The sequence below is a fragment of the Papio anubis genome, chromosome 18 (assembly GCF_008728515.1).
Source record: "Papio anubis isolate 15944 chromosome 18, Panubis1.0, whole genome shotgun sequence".
NCBI lineage: Eukaryota > Metazoa > Chordata > Mammalia > Primates > Cercopithecidae > Papio > Papio anubis.
In genome coordinates, this window is record NC_044993.1 from 15,375,099 (window position 1) to 15,396,054 (window position 20,956).

The 20,956-nt window shown below is 46.8% G+C and overlaps 2 protein-coding genes and 1 pseudogene across 13 annotated transcripts in view; 2 read left to right on the forward strand and 1 right to left on the reverse strand.

Annotated features, from left to right (window-relative positions):
* Positions 1-13,143, forward strand: part of MLKL (mixed lineage kinase domain like pseudokinase) — a 28,685-nt gene extending 15,542 nt beyond the window's left edge. For 7 of the 9 annotated variants that reach the window (XM_017953558.3, XM_031658094.1, XM_009196849.4 and 4 more), the window contains 6 exons: positions 2,312-2,447; positions 6,061-6,142; positions 9,160-9,311; positions 9,520-9,578; positions 9,824-9,964; positions 12,461-13,143. In XM_017953558.3, the coding sequence (XP_017809047.2) occupies positions 2,312-2,447; positions 6,061-6,142; positions 9,160-9,311; positions 9,520-9,578; positions 9,824-9,964; positions 12,461-12,495 (605 nt within the window). In that variant the 3' untranslated portion in view covers positions 12,496-13,143. Of the gene's footprint in view, positions 1-2,311; positions 2,448-6,060; positions 6,143-9,159; positions 9,312-9,519; positions 9,579-9,823; positions 9,965-12,460 lie in introns of those variants that run through there. The other 2 variants (XM_003917173.5, XM_009196850.4) reach the window with 2 other exon arrangements.
* Positions 13,144-15,872: 2,729 nt separating this feature from the next.
* Positions 15,873-20,834, reverse strand: LOC101009763 (annotated as a pseudogene).
* The window catches only part of RFWD3 (ring finger and WD repeat domain 3), a 47,440-nt gene continuing 44,181 nt past the window's right edge, over positions 17,698-20,956 (forward strand). Inside the window, exons 1-2 of one of the 4 annotated variants that reach the window (XM_031658093.1) lie at positions 17,698-17,900; positions 19,342-19,816. The gene's annotated coding sequence lies outside the window, so the exon portion shown is untranslated. Of the gene's footprint in view, positions 17,901-19,341; positions 19,817-20,113; positions 20,139-20,956 lie in introns of those variants that run through there. The other 3 variants (XM_017953556.3, XM_003917172.5, XM_017953557.3) reach the window with 3 other exon arrangements.

A 20,956-nucleotide genomic window follows, 5' to 3' on the forward strand; every position in this document is an offset into this window, starting at 1 on the left:
AAATATACAAAAAACTAGCCGGGAAAGGTGGCGGGCGCCTGTAGTCCCAGCTACTCGGGAGGCTGAGGCAGGAGAATGGCGTGAACCTGGGAGGCGGAGCTTGCAGTGAGCTGAGATCCGGCCACTGCACTCCAGCCTGGGCGACAGAGCGAGACTCCGTCTCAAAAAATAAAATAAAATAAAAAATAAAAAATAAAAAAAAATAAAAACAAAAACAAAAATAAATTATAAAGCTGTCTGACCCAAACAAGGAAAACACCCTTGGTCATCATTACTGTAGAGCAAATCTAAAAGCAAAATTAACTTACCTGGCCGGTTGCAGTGGCTCATACCTGTAATCCCAGCACTTTGGGAGGCCGAGGCAGGTGGATCACAAGGTCAGGAGCTCGAGACCATCCTGGCCAACATGGTGAAACCCCGTCTCTACTAAAAATACAAAAAATTAGCTGGGTGTAGTGGCACGTGCTGTAGTCCCAGCTACTCGGGAGGCTGAGGCAGGAGAATTGCTTGAACCTGGGAGGCGGAGGTTGCAGTGAGCCGAGATCGCACCACTGCACTCCAGTCAGAGCAACAAAGTAAGACTCTGTCTCAAAAAAAAAAAAAAAAAAAAAAAATTACCCCTTTACCAAGAGCCTCATGTGACAGGCTCTTTTTTTTTTTTTTTTTTTCCTCAACGTGACTGCATTTTCTCTCATGGAATGACCCCTCCTGCTGGTCATGTTTTGCTGCTCTTGACTAGAGAGCGGACAGAGCAACTCCTGTCTTATCCCCTTTGGAAGTTGCTCCACAGCCTCAGGCCAACTTGATTTCAGAGTGTGGAATCCCAGTCTAAAGGCAAACGTAGGTCAGGCGCGGTGGCTCACATCTGTAATCCCAGCACTTTGGGAGGCTGAGGCAGGTGGATCATCTGAGGTCAGGAGTTCGAGAGCAGCCTGGCCAACATGCGGAAACCCTGTCTCTACTAAAAATACAAAAATTAGCTGGGTGTGGTGGTGGGTGCCTGTAATCCCAGCTACTCGGGAGGCTGAGGCAGGAGAATTGCATGAACCTGGGAGGTGGAGGTTGCAGTGAGCCGGTATCACGCCACTGCACTCCAGACTGGGTGACAGAGCGAGACTCTGTCTTAAAAAAATTAAAAAATAAAACATAAAGGCAAACTTTCAGCAACGTTTATTCTCCTTGGGGACCGCTGAGGTGCCTGGCCCAGTCATATGTCAGTTTTGCAACTCAGGCCCATGAACGGGGATGTCGACTTCTTGTCTGAGTCCTCACCTGCCCCTGCCATGTGCACCCCACTCATTCCTCCCACACAGACGTACGAAGCTGCTTGTAAGCACCGTGTGAACAAGACAGACACATTTCCTGCCTTCTTGGGCTTCCAGCTGAGTGAGGAAGACATTCCCCAAATAACTGCTCAAGAAAATTTAGAATTAAACTAAGAAAAGGAGATGGAAGTAAAAAGAGAAAAAGAAAAATAATTTTTTTTTTTTTTTTTTTGAGACAGAGTTTCGCTCTGTCTCTCAGGCTGGAGTGCAGTGGTGCGATCTGCTCACTGCAACCTCCACCTCCTAGGTTCAAGCAATTCTCCTGCCTCAGCCTCCCTAGTAGCTGCAACTACAGGCATGTGCCACCACACCTGGCTAATTTTTACATTTTTCGTAGAGACGAGGTTTCATCACGTTGGCCAGTCTGGTCTCAAACTCCTGGCCTTAAGTGATCCACCCGCCTCAGCCTCCCAAAAAGCCGGGATTACAGGCGTGAGTCACCATGCCTGGCAGAACATTTTTTTTTTTTTTTTTTTTTGAGGCAGAGTCTTGCTCTGTTGCCCAGGCTGGAGTGCAGTGGTACGATCTCTGTTCACTGCAACCTCTGCCTTGCAGCTTCAAGCGATTCTCCTGCCTTAGCCTCCCAAGTAGCTGGGATTACAGGCACCTGCCACCACACCCAGCTACTTTTTGTATTTTCAGTAGAGACAGGGTTTCACCATGTAGGCCAGACTGATCTCAAACTCCTGACCTCGGTCTCCCAAAGTGCTGGGATTACAGGCATGAGCCACCACACCCAGCCAATTTTTTTTTTTTAAGGTAGAATTACGACAAGCCAAGTATTATGGAGAAGAGGATGGGAATTCTGGGCATATTTGGTCTGTTCAAGGAGGTGGGGAGCAAAACTGTGGGCTGAGAATTGGGGGAGAAATGGGACTCACAGCAGAGCCAGTCTATATCTGTACTGAGGCTGGGAGAGGCGGGCTAAGGACAGGGGAAGCTTCGAGTAGGGCAGATCCTCATAGTGCCTGGCTTCTTTCCACCAGTGACTCCACCTCAATTCTCCATCGTCATGGAGTACTGTGAACTTGGGACCCTGAGGGAGCTGTTGGATAGGGAAGAAGATCTCACACTCAGCAAGCGCATCGTCCTAGTCCTGGGGGCAGCCCAAGGCCTGTACTGGTACGACGGGGTGAAAAGACGCCACTAAGGGTTGGACGGGTCTGTCCACACTTCTGATACTCTCAGAGATGGTGAGAGAGCAGGCCGGAAGCCCCAGTTTCCCTCCCATACACTGTTTTACTATTTACTTTGATTACAGATAGGAGGGAGGAAGGAGGCTTAACCCAGGGAACACCAGCTCCCAGAACTGACGGTTGAATTTGATGTACACACTGCACTTAAAGAGTTGGATAAGCCCTAATTTTGGAGTGGACAGATTTAGCATAAAAGTAAACATATCCAGTTACATTTGAATGTTAGGAAAGTAATGAATCATTTTTTAGTATAAGTGCATCCTGAATATTGCATGGTATATACTTATACTAAATATCAAAAATATCAAATTTTATTTTATTTTATTTTATGTTTTGAGACAGGGTCTCACTCTCTTGCCCAGGCTGGAGTGCAGCGATGTGATCATAGCTCACTCAATCTCCCGAGCTCAGGGATTCTCCCACCTTAGCCTCCTGAGTAGCTGGGACTATAGGCGCACAGCACTACACTCAGCCAATTTTTTTTCTTAATATTTTTTGTAGAGACAAGATTTTGCCATGCTGCCTAGGCTGCTCTTGAACTACTGGGCTCAAGCAATCCTCCTGCCTCAGCTTTCCAAAGTGCTGGGATTACAGGCATGAGTCACTGCACCCAGTCCCAAATTTTGGATACACATTTCTTTTTTTTTCTTTTGAGACGGAGTCTCGCTTTGTTGCCCAGGCTGGAGTGCAGTGGCGCAATCTTGGCTTACTGCAAGCTCCGCCTCGCGGGTTCATTCCGTTCTCCTGCCTCAGCCTCCTCAGTAGCTGGGACTACAGGCTACAAAATAGCCACCACGCCTGGCTAATTTTTTTGTATTTTTAGTAGAGACGGTTTTCACCGTGTTAGCCAGGATGGTCTCGATCTCATGACCTTGTGATGTGCCTGCCTCGGCCTCCCAAAGTGCTGGGATTACAGGCGTGAGCCGCCACGCCCGGTCACATTTCTTTTTAGTACAAGTATGTCATATACAATTTGTGGGCATATATATATATTAGTACATGAATATGTATGTTAATTGCTTATCAGAAACTCAAATTTAATGGAGTGTCTTGTGTTTTATTTGGCAACTCTACCTATTCTCACCTGCAGAATCTATGGATTCTTAATCCCAAGGGTCCCCAAAGGTTAGTCCCTCGCAAACCACCTGCAGGGTTTTAACTATACTACTACCAGTGTTACTTACTTAACATTTTTCATTACATTGACTCGCTTTTAAAAAATCTGAATAAAGGCCAGGCGCGGTGGCTCATGCCTGTAATCCCAGAACTTTGAGAGGCCGAGGCGGGTGGATCACTTGAGGTCAGGAGTTCGAGATCAGCCTGGCCAACATGGTGAAACCCCGTTTCTACTAAAAATACAGAAAATAGCCCAGCATGGTGCCACAGGCCTGTAATCCCAGCTACTCAGGAGGCTTGAAGTACAAGAATCACTTGAACCCAGGAGGAGGAGGTTTCAGTGAACTAATATACCACTGCACTCCAGCCTGGGCGACAAAGCAAGACTCCATCTCAAAAAAAAAAAAAAAATTGAAATAAAGTTTTTAAAAAGGACACTTTCTATTACTGCCATAAATTGAAAACCATATCACTTGCCAAAAATAGGTAACCACAAATGAAACCAAAACAATGTAATTAAATTCTGGCTGGATGAGGCTGCCTGCCAGAAGTTCTTGGTCCAACCCACATTCTCTTTGTACAGTGGAGATACTGGCAGAGTTAGACAAGTGTTAAGGATACCCAACTCCAAGGCCGGGCGCAGTAGCTCACGCCTGTAATCCTAGCACTTTGGGAGGCTGAGGCAGGTAGATCATGAGGTCAGGAGATCAAGACCATCCTGCCCAACATGGTGAAACCTTGTCTCTCCTAAAAATACAAAAATTAGCTGGGCATGGTAGCAGGTGCCTGTAGTCCCAACTACTCAGGAGGCTGAGACAGGAGAATCACCTGAACCTGGGAGGCAGAGGTTGCAGTGAGCCGAGATCACGCCACTGCACTCCAGTCCAGCAACAGAGTAAGACTCTGTCTCAAAAAAAAAAAAAAAAAAAAACACCAAACCCCAGCTTTCTCCTTGATGTAATCAAAAGATTGGAGCAAATTGAAAGGAGAGTAATTTTCCCTTTATATAATCTTGCATACCACCTTATCCCATACTTTTGGAAACACTGTCTTAGCTATTAATTTGAAATTATCAAGTTTGTTTCTTCTCAACTCCCTAAACTAGTGAGTTTAAGGAGAAATATTTTTGGATGTTGTAGGGGACACTCTTAATATCCCCTCCAAATGACCTCTGATCCTTTTTACTAGCTCTATATACCCATCCCCTTCTCAGCACGCTTTGGTACTAAAAGTTAACAGCTGTAATCTTCAGAGGATTGCCTGTGGGCACTGGAGCCGTTTCACCCTTATAGACAGCTGAAAGTGCTCACGAGTTTTATATCCATCTGTCCCTGGCCTCCCCAACACAGTCCATAACCACTGACTGGTGTGAATGCAAAAGTCCAATTCCTTTGCCTCCTGTGGGACATGCTCTGAGTTGTAATTGTGCCCACAGGTCTCCATGAGACCACCTGAGCCTGGGATTTCACCTGAAATCAACCTCTTGCTTGATTTATTCTCTTTCCCCATCCTGCTTCCTCTACTCCCTCACCGTTTCTCCTGGGAGCACCTTCTTTTCGTTTGTTTGGGGGACTTTGGGAGTTTCTTTTTGGGACAGAGTCTCACTTTGTCGCCCAGGTTGGAGTGCAGTGGCATGATCTTGGCTCACTGCAACCTCCAGCTCCTGGGTGCAAGCAATTTTCCTGCCTCAGCCTCCCGAGTAGCTAGGATTACAGGCGCATGCCGCCATGCCCAGCTAATTTTTTGTAGTTTTATTAATAGTAGAGACGGGGTTTCACCACGTTGGCCAGGCTGGTCTCAAACTCCTGACCTCAAGTGATCCATCCACCTTGGTCTCCCAAAGTGTGGGATTACAGGCATGAGCCACCGTGCCTGGCCAAGGGAGCACCTTCTTGATACAATCCCTCGTACGCAAACCATGGCTCATGATCTGCTTCTGGGAGAATCTGAGCTCAGGCAGACACCATGACCACAACCCAACCTGGGACACAGGGGCTTTGTGAAACCAAAACCCTTGTCTGGAAGTCAGTGGGACCCCAGCTCCACATTCTGTTTTGACCTGAAGGATCCCAGCAAGGTCCAGCCACCCAGCCATGCCTCTGAGCATTCGGATCTGCCCAGCACTTCCCAGGCAAAGCAACACAGAGGCACCTTTGTCCTTCTCTACCTAAAGGCACCCCTGATGCCAGACTGCATGCACTTCACAAGGGCTGTCATGCCCCCTTGTGCTATGAATCTCATCTCTGCTCTATACTCGCAGCTTGCGATTCTCAAACCTTGCCTCTGCATCCCAGTTTTTCGCGTCTCTCCGTGGACAGGCACCCATGGTACTGTCCAGCCTCATTAGCCCAGTCATGATTGTCAGTCCCCCCAAGAAAGTTTGGGCAAAGGTCACTAATGCTCCCTGCCTTTGGCTGTGTCAGGCTACACCATTCAGAAGAACCTGAACTCCACGGAAAAATCAGAAGCTCAAACTTCCTGGTAACTCAAGGCTATCAAGTGAAGGTGAGTGGGCCCTCCATAGGATGCTTTGGGTCAAACCTGCATGACTGGTGCTAGGAGAGGGGCACGAATGTCTCAGAAAGGCTTGATTTTTGCCTTAGTTTATTTATGAATTTATTTATTTAGAGACAAGTCTCTTTCTGTCACCCAGGCTAGAGTGCAGTGAGCGAGATCGCCCCACTGCAACCTCTGCTTCCCAGGTCCAAGCAATTCTCCTGCCTCAGCCTCCCAGGTAGCCGGGATTACAGTCAAGCACCACCACTCCTGACTAATTTTTGCATTTTTAGTAGAGAGAGGGTTTCACCGTGTTCGCCAGGTTGGTTTTGAACTCCTGGCCTGAAGTGATCCGCCCACCTCAGCCTCCCAAAGTGCTGAGATTACAGGCATGAGCCACCATGCCCGGGCTTGCCTTATTTTTAGAACTGAGTTCAATTTTAGTTTCAGAACTAAGTTGAACTTTCTGTGTGCCCACCACACAACAGACTCTATCTATGCCTCCTGTTCTGATGACTGCCTTCCCTCACTGCCCATTTAGCAGGGATGGACTAAAAGCCATTTCCCCTTAGATGCCTGGACACCACTTCTGTGTCCCTACAACACACAACGGGGGATCTTCTTAGGTCTAAGGACTCAGACTCACAGGACAGGTCTAGGCCACACTTGTCATTCAGTTACTTAGAAGGATGTCCTGCAGAAAACACAGTGTCAGCAGTGCCAAACTTTTCCCTCCAGGGTGAGTCCTCGCAGTCATCAAGGAGATACTTGCTTTGTCAGAGCCACAGGTGCTGGAGAAAGCAGCTCCCATTAGGTGCATGTGGGTCATCCAGGCTTAGAAGCCCATGACCTGCAGGAGTCAGCATGTCTGATAACAACTCTGCAGGCAGGCCTTCCAGTGTTTCTGCAAGGGACATGTCAGTTGCTGTTTTAAGAGCTGCTACATCTGGGCATGGTGGCTCACGCCTGTAATCCCAACACTTTGGTAGGCTAAGGCAGGTGGATGGCCTGAGGTCAGGAGTTCAAGACCAGCCTGGCCAACGTAGTGAAACCCCATCTCTACTAAAAATACAAAAAATTAGCGGCCGTGGTGGCAGATGCCTGTAATCCCAGCTCCTAAGGAGGCTGAGGCAGGAGAATTGCTTGAACCCAGGAAGCGGAGGTTTGCAGTGAGCCTAGATTGCGCTGTTGCACTCCAGTCCGGGCAACACGAACAAAACTCCGTCTCCAAAAAAAAAAAAAAGAAGAAAAGAGCTGCTACATGGCCGGGCATGGTGGCTTATGCCTGTAATCCCCACACTTTGGAAGGGAAGACAGGAGGATCACTTGAGCCCAGGGGTTCAAGACCAGCCTGGGCTACACAGTGAGACCTCCCCCTCTTCAAAAAATTTAAAAATCAGCCAGTCATGGTTGTGCACACCTGTAATTCCAGCTACTCAGGAGAGTGAGGCAGGAGGAGGATGGCTGGAGCCCAGGAGATCAAGGCTGCAGTGAGCTATGTTTATGCCACTGCACCCTAGACTGGGCAACAGAATGAGACCCTGTCTCAAAAAGCAAAAAAGAAAAAATTGCTACAAAGCATTCCCATCAGCTGTTTACTGTGTAGTCCACTTACCCCCTTGGTCCTGCCCAGAAGCTATCTAACAATCAGCAGTCATTTTTATTTTTATCATCAGCAACATTACTAAGGGCCATAGGTGACAGTCTACCTTTGTCATCCATGGCTGGTTTTCTTTCTTCCAGTCTTTTTTTTTTTTTTTTTGAGACAGAGTTTCACTCTTTTTGCCCAGGCTGGAGTGAATGGCGCGATCTCGGCTCACCGCAACCTCTGCCTCCCGGGTTCAAGCGATTCTCCTGCCTCAGCCCCCCGAGTAGCTGGGATTACAGGCATGTGCCAACACCCCGGCTAATTTTGTATTTTTAGTAGAGACAGGGTTTCTCCATGTTGGTCAGGCTGGTCTTGAACTCCCGACCTCAGGTGATCCACCTGCTTCGCCCTCCCAAAGTGCTGGAATTACAAGCGTGAGCCACCGCGCCCGGCTCTTCCAGTCTTATGAGTGTCAGAGACAGACCTCAATTAACAGCAGACAGGCCTTTTTTGTCTTTCAAATGTCTTTCCCCCTCTGCAATGGTCACATAAGTACTCCCAAAACACTGTGTCCACCACTGTCACGCTCTTCATCCAGCCTGACTATAAGATGCGCTATTCCGCCTTTCACCCCTGGTATCCCATATGGCGCTAGATGTCAGAGAATGTTGGTGCTCAGGAAATGTGTGAGCAAGTGAGTGAATGAATGAATGAATGAATGAAAGGTGGATGAGCCATCTAAGTGCCTTATCCCTTTTCTCACATTGCCTACATGGTACCTGGCTGAGTTTGGGGCTGGCAGCCTTCTGCACACCAATGGTGTCAATGGCAGGTGTGTATAGGACAAGAACATACGCTCTCACTGATTGTGCTATGGTTTCTTTAAAAACACCACGTGACCATGCAGGGCTGGGGGGATGACTCACACTTGTCACACCAAAGCCGAAGGATCAGGCTGACCCCCCCATAGGGTCAGATAGTACAGAGGGAATGCCCCCATGCCATTTTTCCATCTGCTTCTCTGGGAAAAGGTGAGCCAGGCAGTGGCTCTACGACCCCTCTCCACTCTCACTGAGTGGAGTTCAGTCCTCAACTGAGAAAACCCTATATTTTAACATAGTCATACTAGCAACAACTACAACTTAGCAGGTCTTACCGGTGCTTTATAACCATTATCTCAAGTAATCCCCCCTGTCATCACCCCATTTTATAGAGAAGAAATCTCTTTGTGTTTCTCTTGGTCACTGCACTATGTTAAGTTGAACCCATAATGTTAACCAATAGAGTAGCCACACAGACAGAAGTCACTACAGGAAATAAATCCCTAAGGTAAAAGACAATTCCCTGGCAACTGTGTGTAGCAATAATCCCTGCCCTTTACTCCTCTACCCAAGATCTTGCTTGTTTCTTTCTGTCTCTAAGTTGCCTCTCTGTCTAGCTTGCAGGATTTGAGTTGAGGAAAACACAGACTTCCATCAGTTTGAAAACTAAGAGAGAAAAGACAGACAGAGTCAAATCTACAGCATATATCTCACCTCAGAAACTGGAAGATGTATATCATCGATATGACGTAAAGTCTGAAATATACAGGTACATTCATGTTCTGGTACAGATTCTAACTCAGATGTGCATGATAGGAAAACCCAAATCAAACTCCTCCAAGGACCACCTAAACTCAACTCTGTTGAATGAAATTGGGTAGTAATCAAAAAATTCACTGAGTTTTCTGGCAGTGGCTAGAGGGACAGGGGAAAGGGGAGACTAGTTATGGTTGTTCAGTTTCTTGGTTTTCTTTTAGCTTTGGAATCGTCCTCTGGGAAATTGTCACTGGAAGGATCCCGTTTAAAGGTGAAGAAGGTGAAGGCTGGCTCAGCCAGTGCTGGGGTTGGGTCCCCTGCCAATAGACCAGAAACTCCCCATCAGTGCTGCCCCTGGCAATTTGTTGTTTAATGTTGGAACTGCCTGGGCTGGTCAGTGGAATCGTTGGAAGCTCTTGTTGTTTCCATACTCAGAGTCCCTAGTTCTGATGCCAGCCATCAGCATCCAGAGAGATGTACGAGTTCCGGAGTAGTTTTTTAAGGCTCTCATGCTATCATTTCCAGGCTGTAATTCTGAGAAGATCTACGAGCTGGTGGCTGTGAAGCGGCAGCAGGAGCCGCTGGGTGAAGACTGCCCTTCAGAGCTGCGGGAGATCATTGATGAGTGCCGGGCCCATGATCCCTCTGTGCGGCCCTCTGTGGATGGTAGGGTTCTTTCTGGTGTAAAGAGCATGAGCCTCATGCTTATTTCACATTTGTGAAATATTTCCTTTTCACCAGCTCTAAGGCAGTAGTTTACCATGAGGGGTGATTTTATCCAGGGAACATTTAGCAATGTCTGAAAGCATTTTTGTTTGTTATAAGGCCAGAGTGTTAGGATGGGGTGTGCTACTGTCATCTAATGAATAAAGGCCAAGGATGATGGGTGAGCGCAGTTGATCGCAGGGATTATGCCTGTAATCCCAGCTACTCAGGAGGGATTTGAGCGCAGGGATTATGCCTGTAATCCCAGCACTTTGGGAGGTTGAGGTGGGCAGATCATCTGAGGTCAGGAGTTTGAGACCAGCCTGGCCAACATGGTGAAACCTCATCTCTACTAAAATTAGCCGGCCATGGTGGTACATGCCTGTAATCCCAGCTACTCAGGAGGCTGAGGCACAAGAATCTCTTGAACCTGGGAGGTGGAGGTTGCAGTGAGCCGAGATCGTGCCACTGTACCACTGCACTCCAGTCTGGGCTACAGAGCAAGACTCCGTCTCAAAAAAAAATGTTGGCTGGGCACGGTGGCTCACGCCTGTAATCCCAACACTTTAGGAGGCCAAGGTGGGTGGATCACCTGAGGTCAGGAGTTCGAGACCACCCTGGCCAGCATGATGAAACCTCGTCTCTACTAAAAATACAAAAATTAGCCAGGTGTGTTGGCGCATGCCTGTAGTCCTAGCTACTCAGGAGACTGAGGCGGGAGAATCACTTGAACCCAGGAGGCAGAGGTTTCAGTGAGCTGAGATCGCGCCATGGCACTCCAGCCTGGGCAACAGGGCGAGACTCTGTCTCAAAAGAAAAAAAAGAATGCTATTCAACATCCTACAATGCATAGGACAGCCCACCACAGCAAAGAACTATCTGGCCCAAATGTCAATAGTGTAAGGGCTTCCAAAGGGCACTGTTTTATCCAAAGTGGTTTGGAAGGGCAGATTACTTTCCTCCTGCCTATTTCCTTCCTTTCTTTTTGTCTGTATCTGTCTATTTATCTTTTTTCTTTTTCTTTTTTTTTTTAGACAGGAGGTCTCATTACGTTGCCCAGGCCAGAGTATGGTGGCTATTCACAGGCAGGATCATGGCACTCTACAGCCTCGAACTCCTGGGCTCAAGTGATCCTCCTACCTCAGTCTCTAGAGTAGCTGGGACAACAGGCACCACCACAGCAGGCATTATCTTGTTGTCTTTTTGTCTTTCTATCTCTCTTCTTTTTCTTCTCTCTTGCTTTATTTTTGCTTATCTTTCTCCTCTTTTCATTCCTCCTTGTCTGCCTTCCTTCCTTTTTTCAGCATCCTTGGGATTATTTCCTTGACGCAGACTTTTATCTCACCACATCATCAGCTGCTTCTTCATAGCTTCCTTACACTGTCTCCCTCCCTGGAAGCATCTCTCTCTCCTATCCTAGACCTAAATCTCGCAGACTTTCCACAAAGCCCAGACAAAAAAGAGAAGGGGCCGGGCGCTGTCTCATGCCTGTAATCTCAGCACTTTGGGAGACCAAGGCGGGCAGATCACTTGAAGTCAGGAGTTCAACACCAGCCTGGCCGACATAGTGAAACCCCATCTCTACTAAAAATACAAAAATTAACTGGGCGTAATGGCACACACCTGTAATCCCAGTTACTCAGGAAACTGAGGCAGGAGAATTGCTTGAACCCCAGAGGCAGAGGTTGCAGTGAGTTGAGATCGCACCACTGCACTCCAGCCTGGGCAACAGAGGAAGACTCGGAAGAAGGAAGGAAGGAAGGAAGGGAGAGAGGGAGGGAGGAAGGAAGGAAGGAGCCATGAGTCCAGACTTTTGAGGCAGCTTCCAAGAATGTTCTCTCTACTTACAGAAGTCTCTAGCATGAGGACTATTTTTCAAGGCCTTCTCACAGATGGTCTGTCGGGAAAACCTCTCACACTACCCAAGAGGGTCTCATCTGTCATCTCTCCTCTCCCTTCATCCACATCCCTACCTTTCAGAATGAAAAATCAAAGTCACATCATAGTTTCTGTCTGAAACTTTCTCTTCATCACCACAGAGCAGAAGTGTAGACTTAATGATGCTTCCTGAAAAATTGGTCTTTAGGGTGGATGAGAAGCCAACAGTGATTTATACAATGCCGTCCTCCACTTCACTCTCTCCTCTGTCTTCTTTCTTCTTCTACCAAGCTCCCTTACAACCTAGAGTCCTCCTAGTGTTAAGGAATCTAACACCAGAGACTAATTCACACTAAGATGTGAGTTTACCCCTTCCTATGAGGTGTTTGTGTTTTAAAAGTTGATCAAGTAAGATAACTTTATATCACAAAGGCATGAGTGCTGATGGTGGTTTAGGCGCCAGCCAGACCAGGGGGAATGCAGTTTCTAAGCAACTGTGCAATGTAGAAATGTCTTTGTGTTTCTAACTTGGCTCTCAGCTCCCTGCTCTGGTCTAATTTTCTGTTCATTCATCCACAGAAATCTTAAAGAAACTCTCCACCTTTACTAAGTAGTGTATCGAAATCTAAACCAAGGATTCCCTGGACAAGAAGCTGGCACAGTCACAAATTGGACATCTCTCTCTCTCATATCCTTTGTTATTGAGTTATTTATGGGTGCAAGGAGTGGGAGCATTTATCTGTTACAAATAGAAAATAATTCCAGTCATACAGGACACATCCCACTCCAAATGATATTTCCAAAAACATATCTCTGACAATAACTTTGATAGATGGTTTGTCAAATGTATCTTTCTGGGTGTCCACACCTCTTGGCAATGTAATTTGCAGCTCCTCCCACCCACAAATGAAGTCTCTTTCCCCACCATTTCAATCTGGGCTGGCATTGGGACTTGATTTGATCAATAGAATGTGGAAGAAGTGACTGTGTGCCAGTTCCAAGCCTAGGTTTTAAGAGGCCTTTTAAATGTCTGTTGCAACCTTACCCAGCCATGAACATGTTGAGTGAGCATGCTGGGAATGAGAGACCACATGAAGCAGAAACATGCTTTCCTAGCTGAAGTCATACTAAACCAACCAACATGGCAGCTAACACATGAATGAGGACAATCAAGACCAGAAGAACCACTCAAGCAGAGCCCAGTCCAAATTGCCCATTCACACAATCAGGAGCTAAATAAATTACTGTTGTCTTAACACTAAGTTTTGGGGTGGTTTGTTACACAACAGAAGTAACTGGGCAAACAGTGTTCAATTCTTCCTCTTGCCCAAGGAATCAAGTACAAACTTCCTATTCAGATATCCATAGCGTTATGGATATATCCCATACCATACTTTCCAACCTGACTTTCCAATTAGATCCCAGAGTTCTCCTACCAGAGACTGCAAAGTCTAATACTTTTAGGGCCTAGGAAGGAACCTAAATGAATGCTTTGTGCCTGGAGGGGGCTTTAGTGAACAGATGAGCAAGAACAGCATCTGCTCAACTCCAATCTAAACTTTGTCACATAGAATGGGATTCCAACATTTCCAGAGCTTTCCATTTTGTCAAAAGAGCTAGAAAGTTGGATTTTTCTGTGATGTCCTTATTTTTAAAGGTTAGTATCTCATTAAACATTATTTTAGGCTGGGCACGATGGCTCACGCCTGAAATCCCAGCACTTTGGGAGGCCAAAGCAGGAGGATCACCTGAGGTCAGGAGTTCAAGACCAGCCTTGCCAACATGGTGAAGCCCTGTTTCTACTAAAAATACAAAAATTAGCTGGGTGTGGTGGCCACATGCCTGTAATCCCAGTTACTCAGGAGGCTAAGGCATGAGAATCATTTAAACCTGTGAGGTGGAGGTTGCAGTGAGGCATGATTGCACCACTGCACTCCAGCCTGAGCGACAGAGTGAGATCCCGTCTCAAAAAAAAAAATTATTTTAATGCTGATAGGACAAACAAAATATGTGCATATAGGAGCTGTCAGATTTTAATCCCTGCCAGACTGAAACCTATGTTTGTGGTGCTTTCATTCTAGATTTTTTTTTTTTTTTTGAGACAGAGTTTCACTCTTGTTGCCCAGACTGGAATGCAATGATGCGATCTTGGCTCACTGCAACCTCTTCTTCCCAGGTTTAAGTGATTCTCCTGCCTCAGCCTCCCAAGTGTCTGGGATTACAGGTGTGCACCACCACACCCAGCTAATTTTTGTATTTTTAGTAGAGACGGGGTTTCACCATGTTGGTCAGGCTGGTCTCGAGCTCCTGACCTCAAGTTATCTGCCTGCCTCAGCCTCCCAAAGTGCTAGGATTACAGACATGAGCCACCATGCCTGGTCTCATTCTAGATTTCTTATACTTTTGTTCATGGTGTGTGCTTTGCCTAGGATACACTAACCCCTGCCTCTAAAGTTACATTTTTTTCAGAACTCATTCTAAATCATTCAACAGCAAATGTGCTAGCCATTGTTTCAGTCACTGAGAAGACAGCAATAAAAATACATTTGGATCTTGTATTCTAGTAATCATCTCTGATGAATAAAATCATGGCTGATTTTTATTATTATTATTATGAGACAGGGTTTCACTGTGTTGACTAGGCTAGTCTTGAACTTCTGGGCTCAAGTGATCCTCCCATCTTGGCCTCCCAAAGTGCTGGGATTACAGGCATGACCCACCACACTTGGCCTTATTTTTTTTTTTATCTTTTACTTATCCTTGATTTTTTTTTAAACCTAGAACATGTCTTTTTTCTGTAAATAAAAAATGCAGAAGAATATAAACAATATGATTCTTTTGTAGAACTTATTGGTAGGTATTACTATTTTCTTTCCTTTCTTTTTTCTCTTTTTTTTTTTTTTTTTTTTGAGGCAGAGTCTGCTGTGTTGCCCAGGCTGGTCTGGAACTCCTGACCTCAAGGGATCCTCCTATTTAGTCCTCCCAAAGTGCTGGGATTACAGGTGTGAGCCACCATGCCCAGCCATGTTTTCATCTTTAAAATCATTTGTTCTATTTACTGTAGAAGTTACAGTGAAAATTCTCCTTGGTAGATGAATTATTCATACTCTGGCAGATCCACAATTATTATAGGTGAATTTACTGTAAAACTGAGAAAACTGAATTTTCAGGGCCTTTTATTTGCACAGGATGCCTTCCAAGGCCCTGTACCTGATTTTTCCCAACACTTATGTATGAAAATTTCCAGATACACAGAAAAGTTAGTACAATTGTACTCTGAATAACCATACACCTACCACCTAAACTCTACAACAATTTATTATATTTGTTTTATCACATACCTGTTTATCTACTTGTGCCTCTTTCTATCCATTAATCCATCCTAATTTTGTATGCACTTCATTCCTAAACACTTCAGCATTTATGCCATTAGCTGAAGTTTACCTCTGTATGGGCTTTTTTTTGGCGGGGGGGTGTGGAAAGGTAAGTTTTTGCTGTGAAAAAATTTGTGTGAAAGGCACAAATCTTAAAGATAGCATTTAGATGAGTTTTGCCAAATGCATACATATGAGTAATCCAAGCCCTATCAAGATAATGAAGATTATGGCCGGGCGCGGTGGCTCATGCCTGTAATCCTAGCACTTAGTGGGGCTGAGGCAGGTGGATCACCTAAGGTCAGGAGTTCAACCAGCCTGGCCAACATAGTGAAACCCCATCTCTACTAAAAATACAAAAATTACCTGGCCATGGTGGCACATGCCTGTAGTCCCAGCTACTCAGCAGGCTGAGGCAGGAGAATCACTTGATCCTGGGAGGCGGAGGTTGCAGTGAGCTGAGATCATGCCATTGCACTCCAGCCTGGGTGACAAGAGTGACACCCTATCTAAAAAAAAAGTTCCAGAGCTAAAAGATTATTCATATGGCACAAAGTGATCTCCTACTAGTCCAAAGTTCAAAAACATTTTAATGAAGTCCATTTATATATATTTTGTTTGCTTTCCAATGGAATACTATGTTTATTGAGGCAAAATCACATTATTTTTAGTTCTTGGAGTCAACAAGCATACACAAATGTTCTTCAACACAGTTATTAAAAATACAAGACCAAGTTGAATGTGCCAAAGAGATACCACTCAGTTGGGTTTTCTAGAGCCATCAGGAAGAAAATTAGAGAAGGGATTTATGTGGTTGGTTTCCATAGCTTGATAGACCAAACACAAAAAAAACTGCCACAACAACAAACAGCAGAATTTTTATCCATACAGGAATAGAGTGTCCCTTTTTTCGTATTTTCTCACTTGACATCTGTCGAGGGAACATACTTACAAACATATTTAGATGAAAATGACTCCTCCATCCTCAAATCACTGAGTTCTAAAGGCCGGCCTGGAGCTCCTTTGATTGGTCTGCGGCAACTAGCACTAATTCTTGTTGGTGTAGCTGCTTCACAGGGGAACGTTTCCTTAGGAATATCCCTTTCTAGCCTTCTTTCCTGTGTTTTTTCTCCCACTTCAGCTCTTGTCAGTGGTGTATTTGGTGTTCTTCTGGGTATGTCTGAGAATTCAGTGACTGACAGAATAGGAGATGCATGCTTGAAATTTCCATTCACCCTATTGACAACTAAGGATTCATTGTTTGAAGCCATTATAGTTTCAGCTATGGGAGTACTCGCTGAAATTACTGCACCATCTATACGAAAATATTCTGAAGTGTGCACTCTTTTCCTTGGAGTTCTTCTTGACTCTCTTGTAGATTCCCTAGTTTATAATGCCTGCAGAGGTCTGCCTTTTGGAGATCCACTTGTTCATTCAGTCCCAGTTATTCCAGCTTGAGAATAGCTCTTGTTGTGCTCAACTCTTCTTTGTTTGAGGGTTACTGGAGTCTTTGCTCTGCCCTTCAGCGGTTCTCTCTTCTCAAGCTTGAGCTCTATTTTAGGGTCTTCTTCATTGTCACTATATCTGTCAGAATCATTACTTCCATTCTGCCTTGTATTTTCTGCTGAAGAAGAAATTGTTGGCAGAGGAGAAGATCTTGATTCTGTTCTTTGCTCCCTCGCTTTCAAAAGGTTTTTCTCACATAGCTTCCTGGTTGTTCCCACAATAGGACCAGGATTCACTCCGTATTTCACAAGCTGATCCAAAAGATCTTCATTAATGAGTTCTGTTACATCTAGATTGTCTTTATCATTTGTCTGGGTTTATCAGTTTTCTTTGTGGCTTTCCTGTCGGCGGCGGGCCCGGAGTCGAGACGCCTGTGGGCTCGCGCTCTCGTAGCTGGAGAATTCCGGGGGCCCGTTGCTGTTGGCGCTGGCGGCGAGCGGCGGCCCTGCCAAGTGACTTGAGACTGTTTAGTAGCTCAGATCCATTACAGCTGTTTGAGATTGAAGAGACTGTGTAGGCAAAGTCTTTTGAGTGAGCTCTTCAACCCCATGAGAGGATACATATGAACTGGACTGTCCTACCCTTTTTACAGGCTCCGAAATTCAAAATATTGAAATATTTAGAAATTATTCGATTAACTACTATCCTTTGGATACAGATAACTCCTTCACTAAAGCGTTAGGGACAAGCAGCAGGAGTCACAGTTTTAATATTTTCATCTCCATTCCAAAATGGATCGATAAATCATATAACTTTCTCCCGCCCGAAAGTTCAAATAAAACGCGCTGAAAAAAAAAACACAAACTTTTATTTTTCCGGGGCGGGCACAAGGTGACGGACGTAGATTGCTGCCAATTGTAGGAGGCTTCCCCGAGAGCGGTCCCGCCTCGTCAGTTTATGAACAACTAGCCAATGAGAGCGCCGCTGCTTCAGCTAGCGGGGACCCATTGAAGAAGAAGAGTGAGTATTGGCCACAGCCTAGGGCTTCTGTCCAATAGGAGCTTACCTGCCGGCGGCTCTGGCGGGAGCTTGAGCGGCTCCGGAAGTGGCCGTTGGCGTAGGTGCATTCGGAGTTCTGCTGAGGTAACTAGAGAGTCTTCGGCGGGCTCGCGAGCCAGTCCGCGGCCTACTGGTTTCAGGTGAGGAGGGGTCTTGCTTCTCCCCAGGCCTTGGGCCTCTAACTCCGGGATAAACTTCCCCACGCCTGATTCCTGGATTGGGGTCTAGGAGACACCCCACGAGGTGGGCTGCACGCGGGCTTGGAACCTGGCAGCCTATCAGGATTCGGGCCCTCGGGGCGGCGCCAATGGTCTGGACTGAGGAGCCCGAACCCTAGCTCTTATCTGGGTTGCTGGGCGTTGGGGGCTGGGCAGGCGGGAGCTCGGGGCGATGACGGAAGGAGCCGAGTTCGCTGCTGCGGGGCCTGCCCTGGCCAGGGTGGGAGGTCGCCCGGCCCTTCCCCCGAGAGTCTAGCCTCGGGCTCCTCAGCGGCGATGCCTGCGCCCGCTCTGAGCTCCGTTACTTCATCACTTTAAAGTTGACGGAAGAACTTCATTTTTAATTTCATCATGGAAAGTGTGGCGTAAAGACTTGTATTATCCCTATTTCACAGGCGAACAAGTTGAGCCGAGGTTTCCCCATGTAGTAAAAGAACAGGGATTTAATATTTCTTTCTCTCCCTCCCCCTCCCCTTCCCCCTCCCCCTCGCCTTCCCCTTCCCTTCCCCTTCTTCCTCTCCCCCTCTACCCCTCTCTCCCTCCCTCCCTCCGTCCCTTCCTCCCTTCCTCCCTCCCTTCCTTTTTCGTGGTAAAGAGAAGAAAGCGCAGTGGCTCTAGTCTGTAATCCCAGCACTTTGGCCGAGGCAGGCGGATCACCTGAGTCAGGAGTTCGAGACCAGCCTGATCAACATGGAGAAACCCCGTCTCTACTAAAAATACAAAATTAGCCAGGCGTGGTGGCACACGCCTGTAATCCCAGCTACTCGGGAAGCTGAGGCAGGTGAATCGCTTGAACCCGGAGGCAGAGTTTGCGGTGAGCCGAGATCACGGCATTGCACTCCAGCCTGGGCAACAAGAGTGAAACTCCGTCTAAAAAAAAAAAAAAAAACCTAAGAAGCGAAACGAAGTCTCCCTGTTGCACCCAGGCTGGAAGAGCTCACTGCAGTCTCGAACTCCCGGGCCCCAGGGATCCTCCCGCCTCTGCTTCCCACAATTGCTGGGACCACAGCTGCTCACCACCACCCCCGGCTCATTGTTTTCTTTTTTTTCTTTTTCTTTTTTTTTTTTTTTTTTTTTAGGGGGGGCCTCCTTGTGTGCCCTGGCCCGGTCTCAGCTCACTGTAACCTCTGCCTCCCGGGTTCAAGCGATTCTCCTGCCTCAGCCTCCCAAGTAGCTGGGATTACAGGAATGCGCCACCACACCTGGGTGATTTTTGCATTTTTAGTGGAGACGAGGTTTCACCATATTGGCCAGGCCGGTCTGGGACTCCGACCTCAAGTGGTCCGCCCTCGGCCTCCCAAAGTGCTGGGATTACAGGTGTGAACCACCGCACCTGACCTGTTCTATTTTTCTTTTTCGGTAGAAATGGGAATTTCACTGTGTTGCCCAAGCTGGTCTCGAACACCGGAGCGTAAGCGATCCATCCGCCTGGGCATCCCAATATCCAGGGATCACAGGCGTGACCCTCCGCGCTGGCCAGAGCAAAGATTTGAACCGAGGTTGGCCCGACTTCCCCCGCCCACCTCCTCTCAACCTTTAATTGAGGGGCTTTCATCCTGCCTGTTGTGGGCATTGATTGAAACCTGAATAATAAAGATGACAAGTCTGAGGTTAACGTTTTAAACCCGGACACTCACAGCACACATAAAAAGCAGCATTTGTGTGACATGCTCAAGGTTTGGGGTGCACAGCCCATGGTCTCTCGCTCTAGGGACCTCCGACTGGCCTACGGTGGTTAAGAAGCTTCGGCTCCAGAACTGCACCGTTCCATAGAACTTCGTGCGACAAGGAAAATGTTCTGTATTTCTGCTGTCCAGAATGGGAGCCACCCGCCCTATGTGGGTTTCTAGCAGTTGAAATGTGTCCTGCATGACAAAGGAACTTTTCTTTCTTTCTTTCTTTCTTTTGAAACAGAGTTTTACTCTGTCTCCCGGGCTGGAGTGCAGTGGTGTAATCTCGGCTCACTGTAACCTCCACCCTCCAGGTTCAAGGGATTCTCCTGCCTCAGCCTCCCGAGTAGCTGGGACCACAGGTGCACACCATCACGCCGGACTAATTGTATTTTTTGTAGAGACGCGATTTTGCCATGTTGCCCAGGCTGGTCTCCAACTCCTGGTCTCAAGCTACCTGCCTCAGCCTCCCGAAGTGCTGGGATTATAGGTATGAGCCCCAGCTCCTGGCCGAACTTGATTTTTTATTTAATTTAAGTAACCATATGGGAGTAGACAGTGCGGCGGCCATTTAGATTCTGCTCTTTTTAGTCTGTTTCTACCCTTTGTCTTCCTGAAGGTTGAGTTGCTTAATGTCTCTTAAGTACATCTACGCAAGTAACTTGGGTCTTATGTTGTGACACACACAATTCTCGGGAGACTGTCGTTGTACCCTAGAAACATATTAAAAGCTTTTAGTTAGCCAGCTGCAGTGGCTCACTCCTGTAATCCCAGTACTTTGGGAGGCTGAGGCAGGAGGGTTGCTTGAGCTGAGGAGTTCAAGACCAGGCTGGGCAACGTGGGAAACCCCATCTATACAAAAAATGTTTAAAACTTAAAGTATCTCACATCGTTCAGTTTGCAGACTTTCTTTCCCATTTATTTTCACTACTGCGCCACTCTCCATCCTGTGGAGGCCGCGCCAGGCCTGCTCTGGTGATTTTAAGAAACTTGACTGTTGGCCGGGCGCAGTGGCTCACACCTATAATCCCAGCACTTTGGGACGCCGAGGCAGGCAGATCACCAGGTAAGGGGATCGAGACCATCCTGCTAATACGGTGAAACCCTGTCTCTAACACAGAAGAAACTCCTTACCAAGGCCCATGGGCCCTTTAATGATGGTGTCCTGTTCATCAGTCAAACCCATGCTCATCAGGGACCTATGCACTGATTTCCTTCTGAAACTTCCTTGGCTCTTTGCAGAGACAGTTTCTTTTAATCCTTCATGCCTCAGCCCAGTTTTCACTCTGTAAAAGACTACTTCCCTCA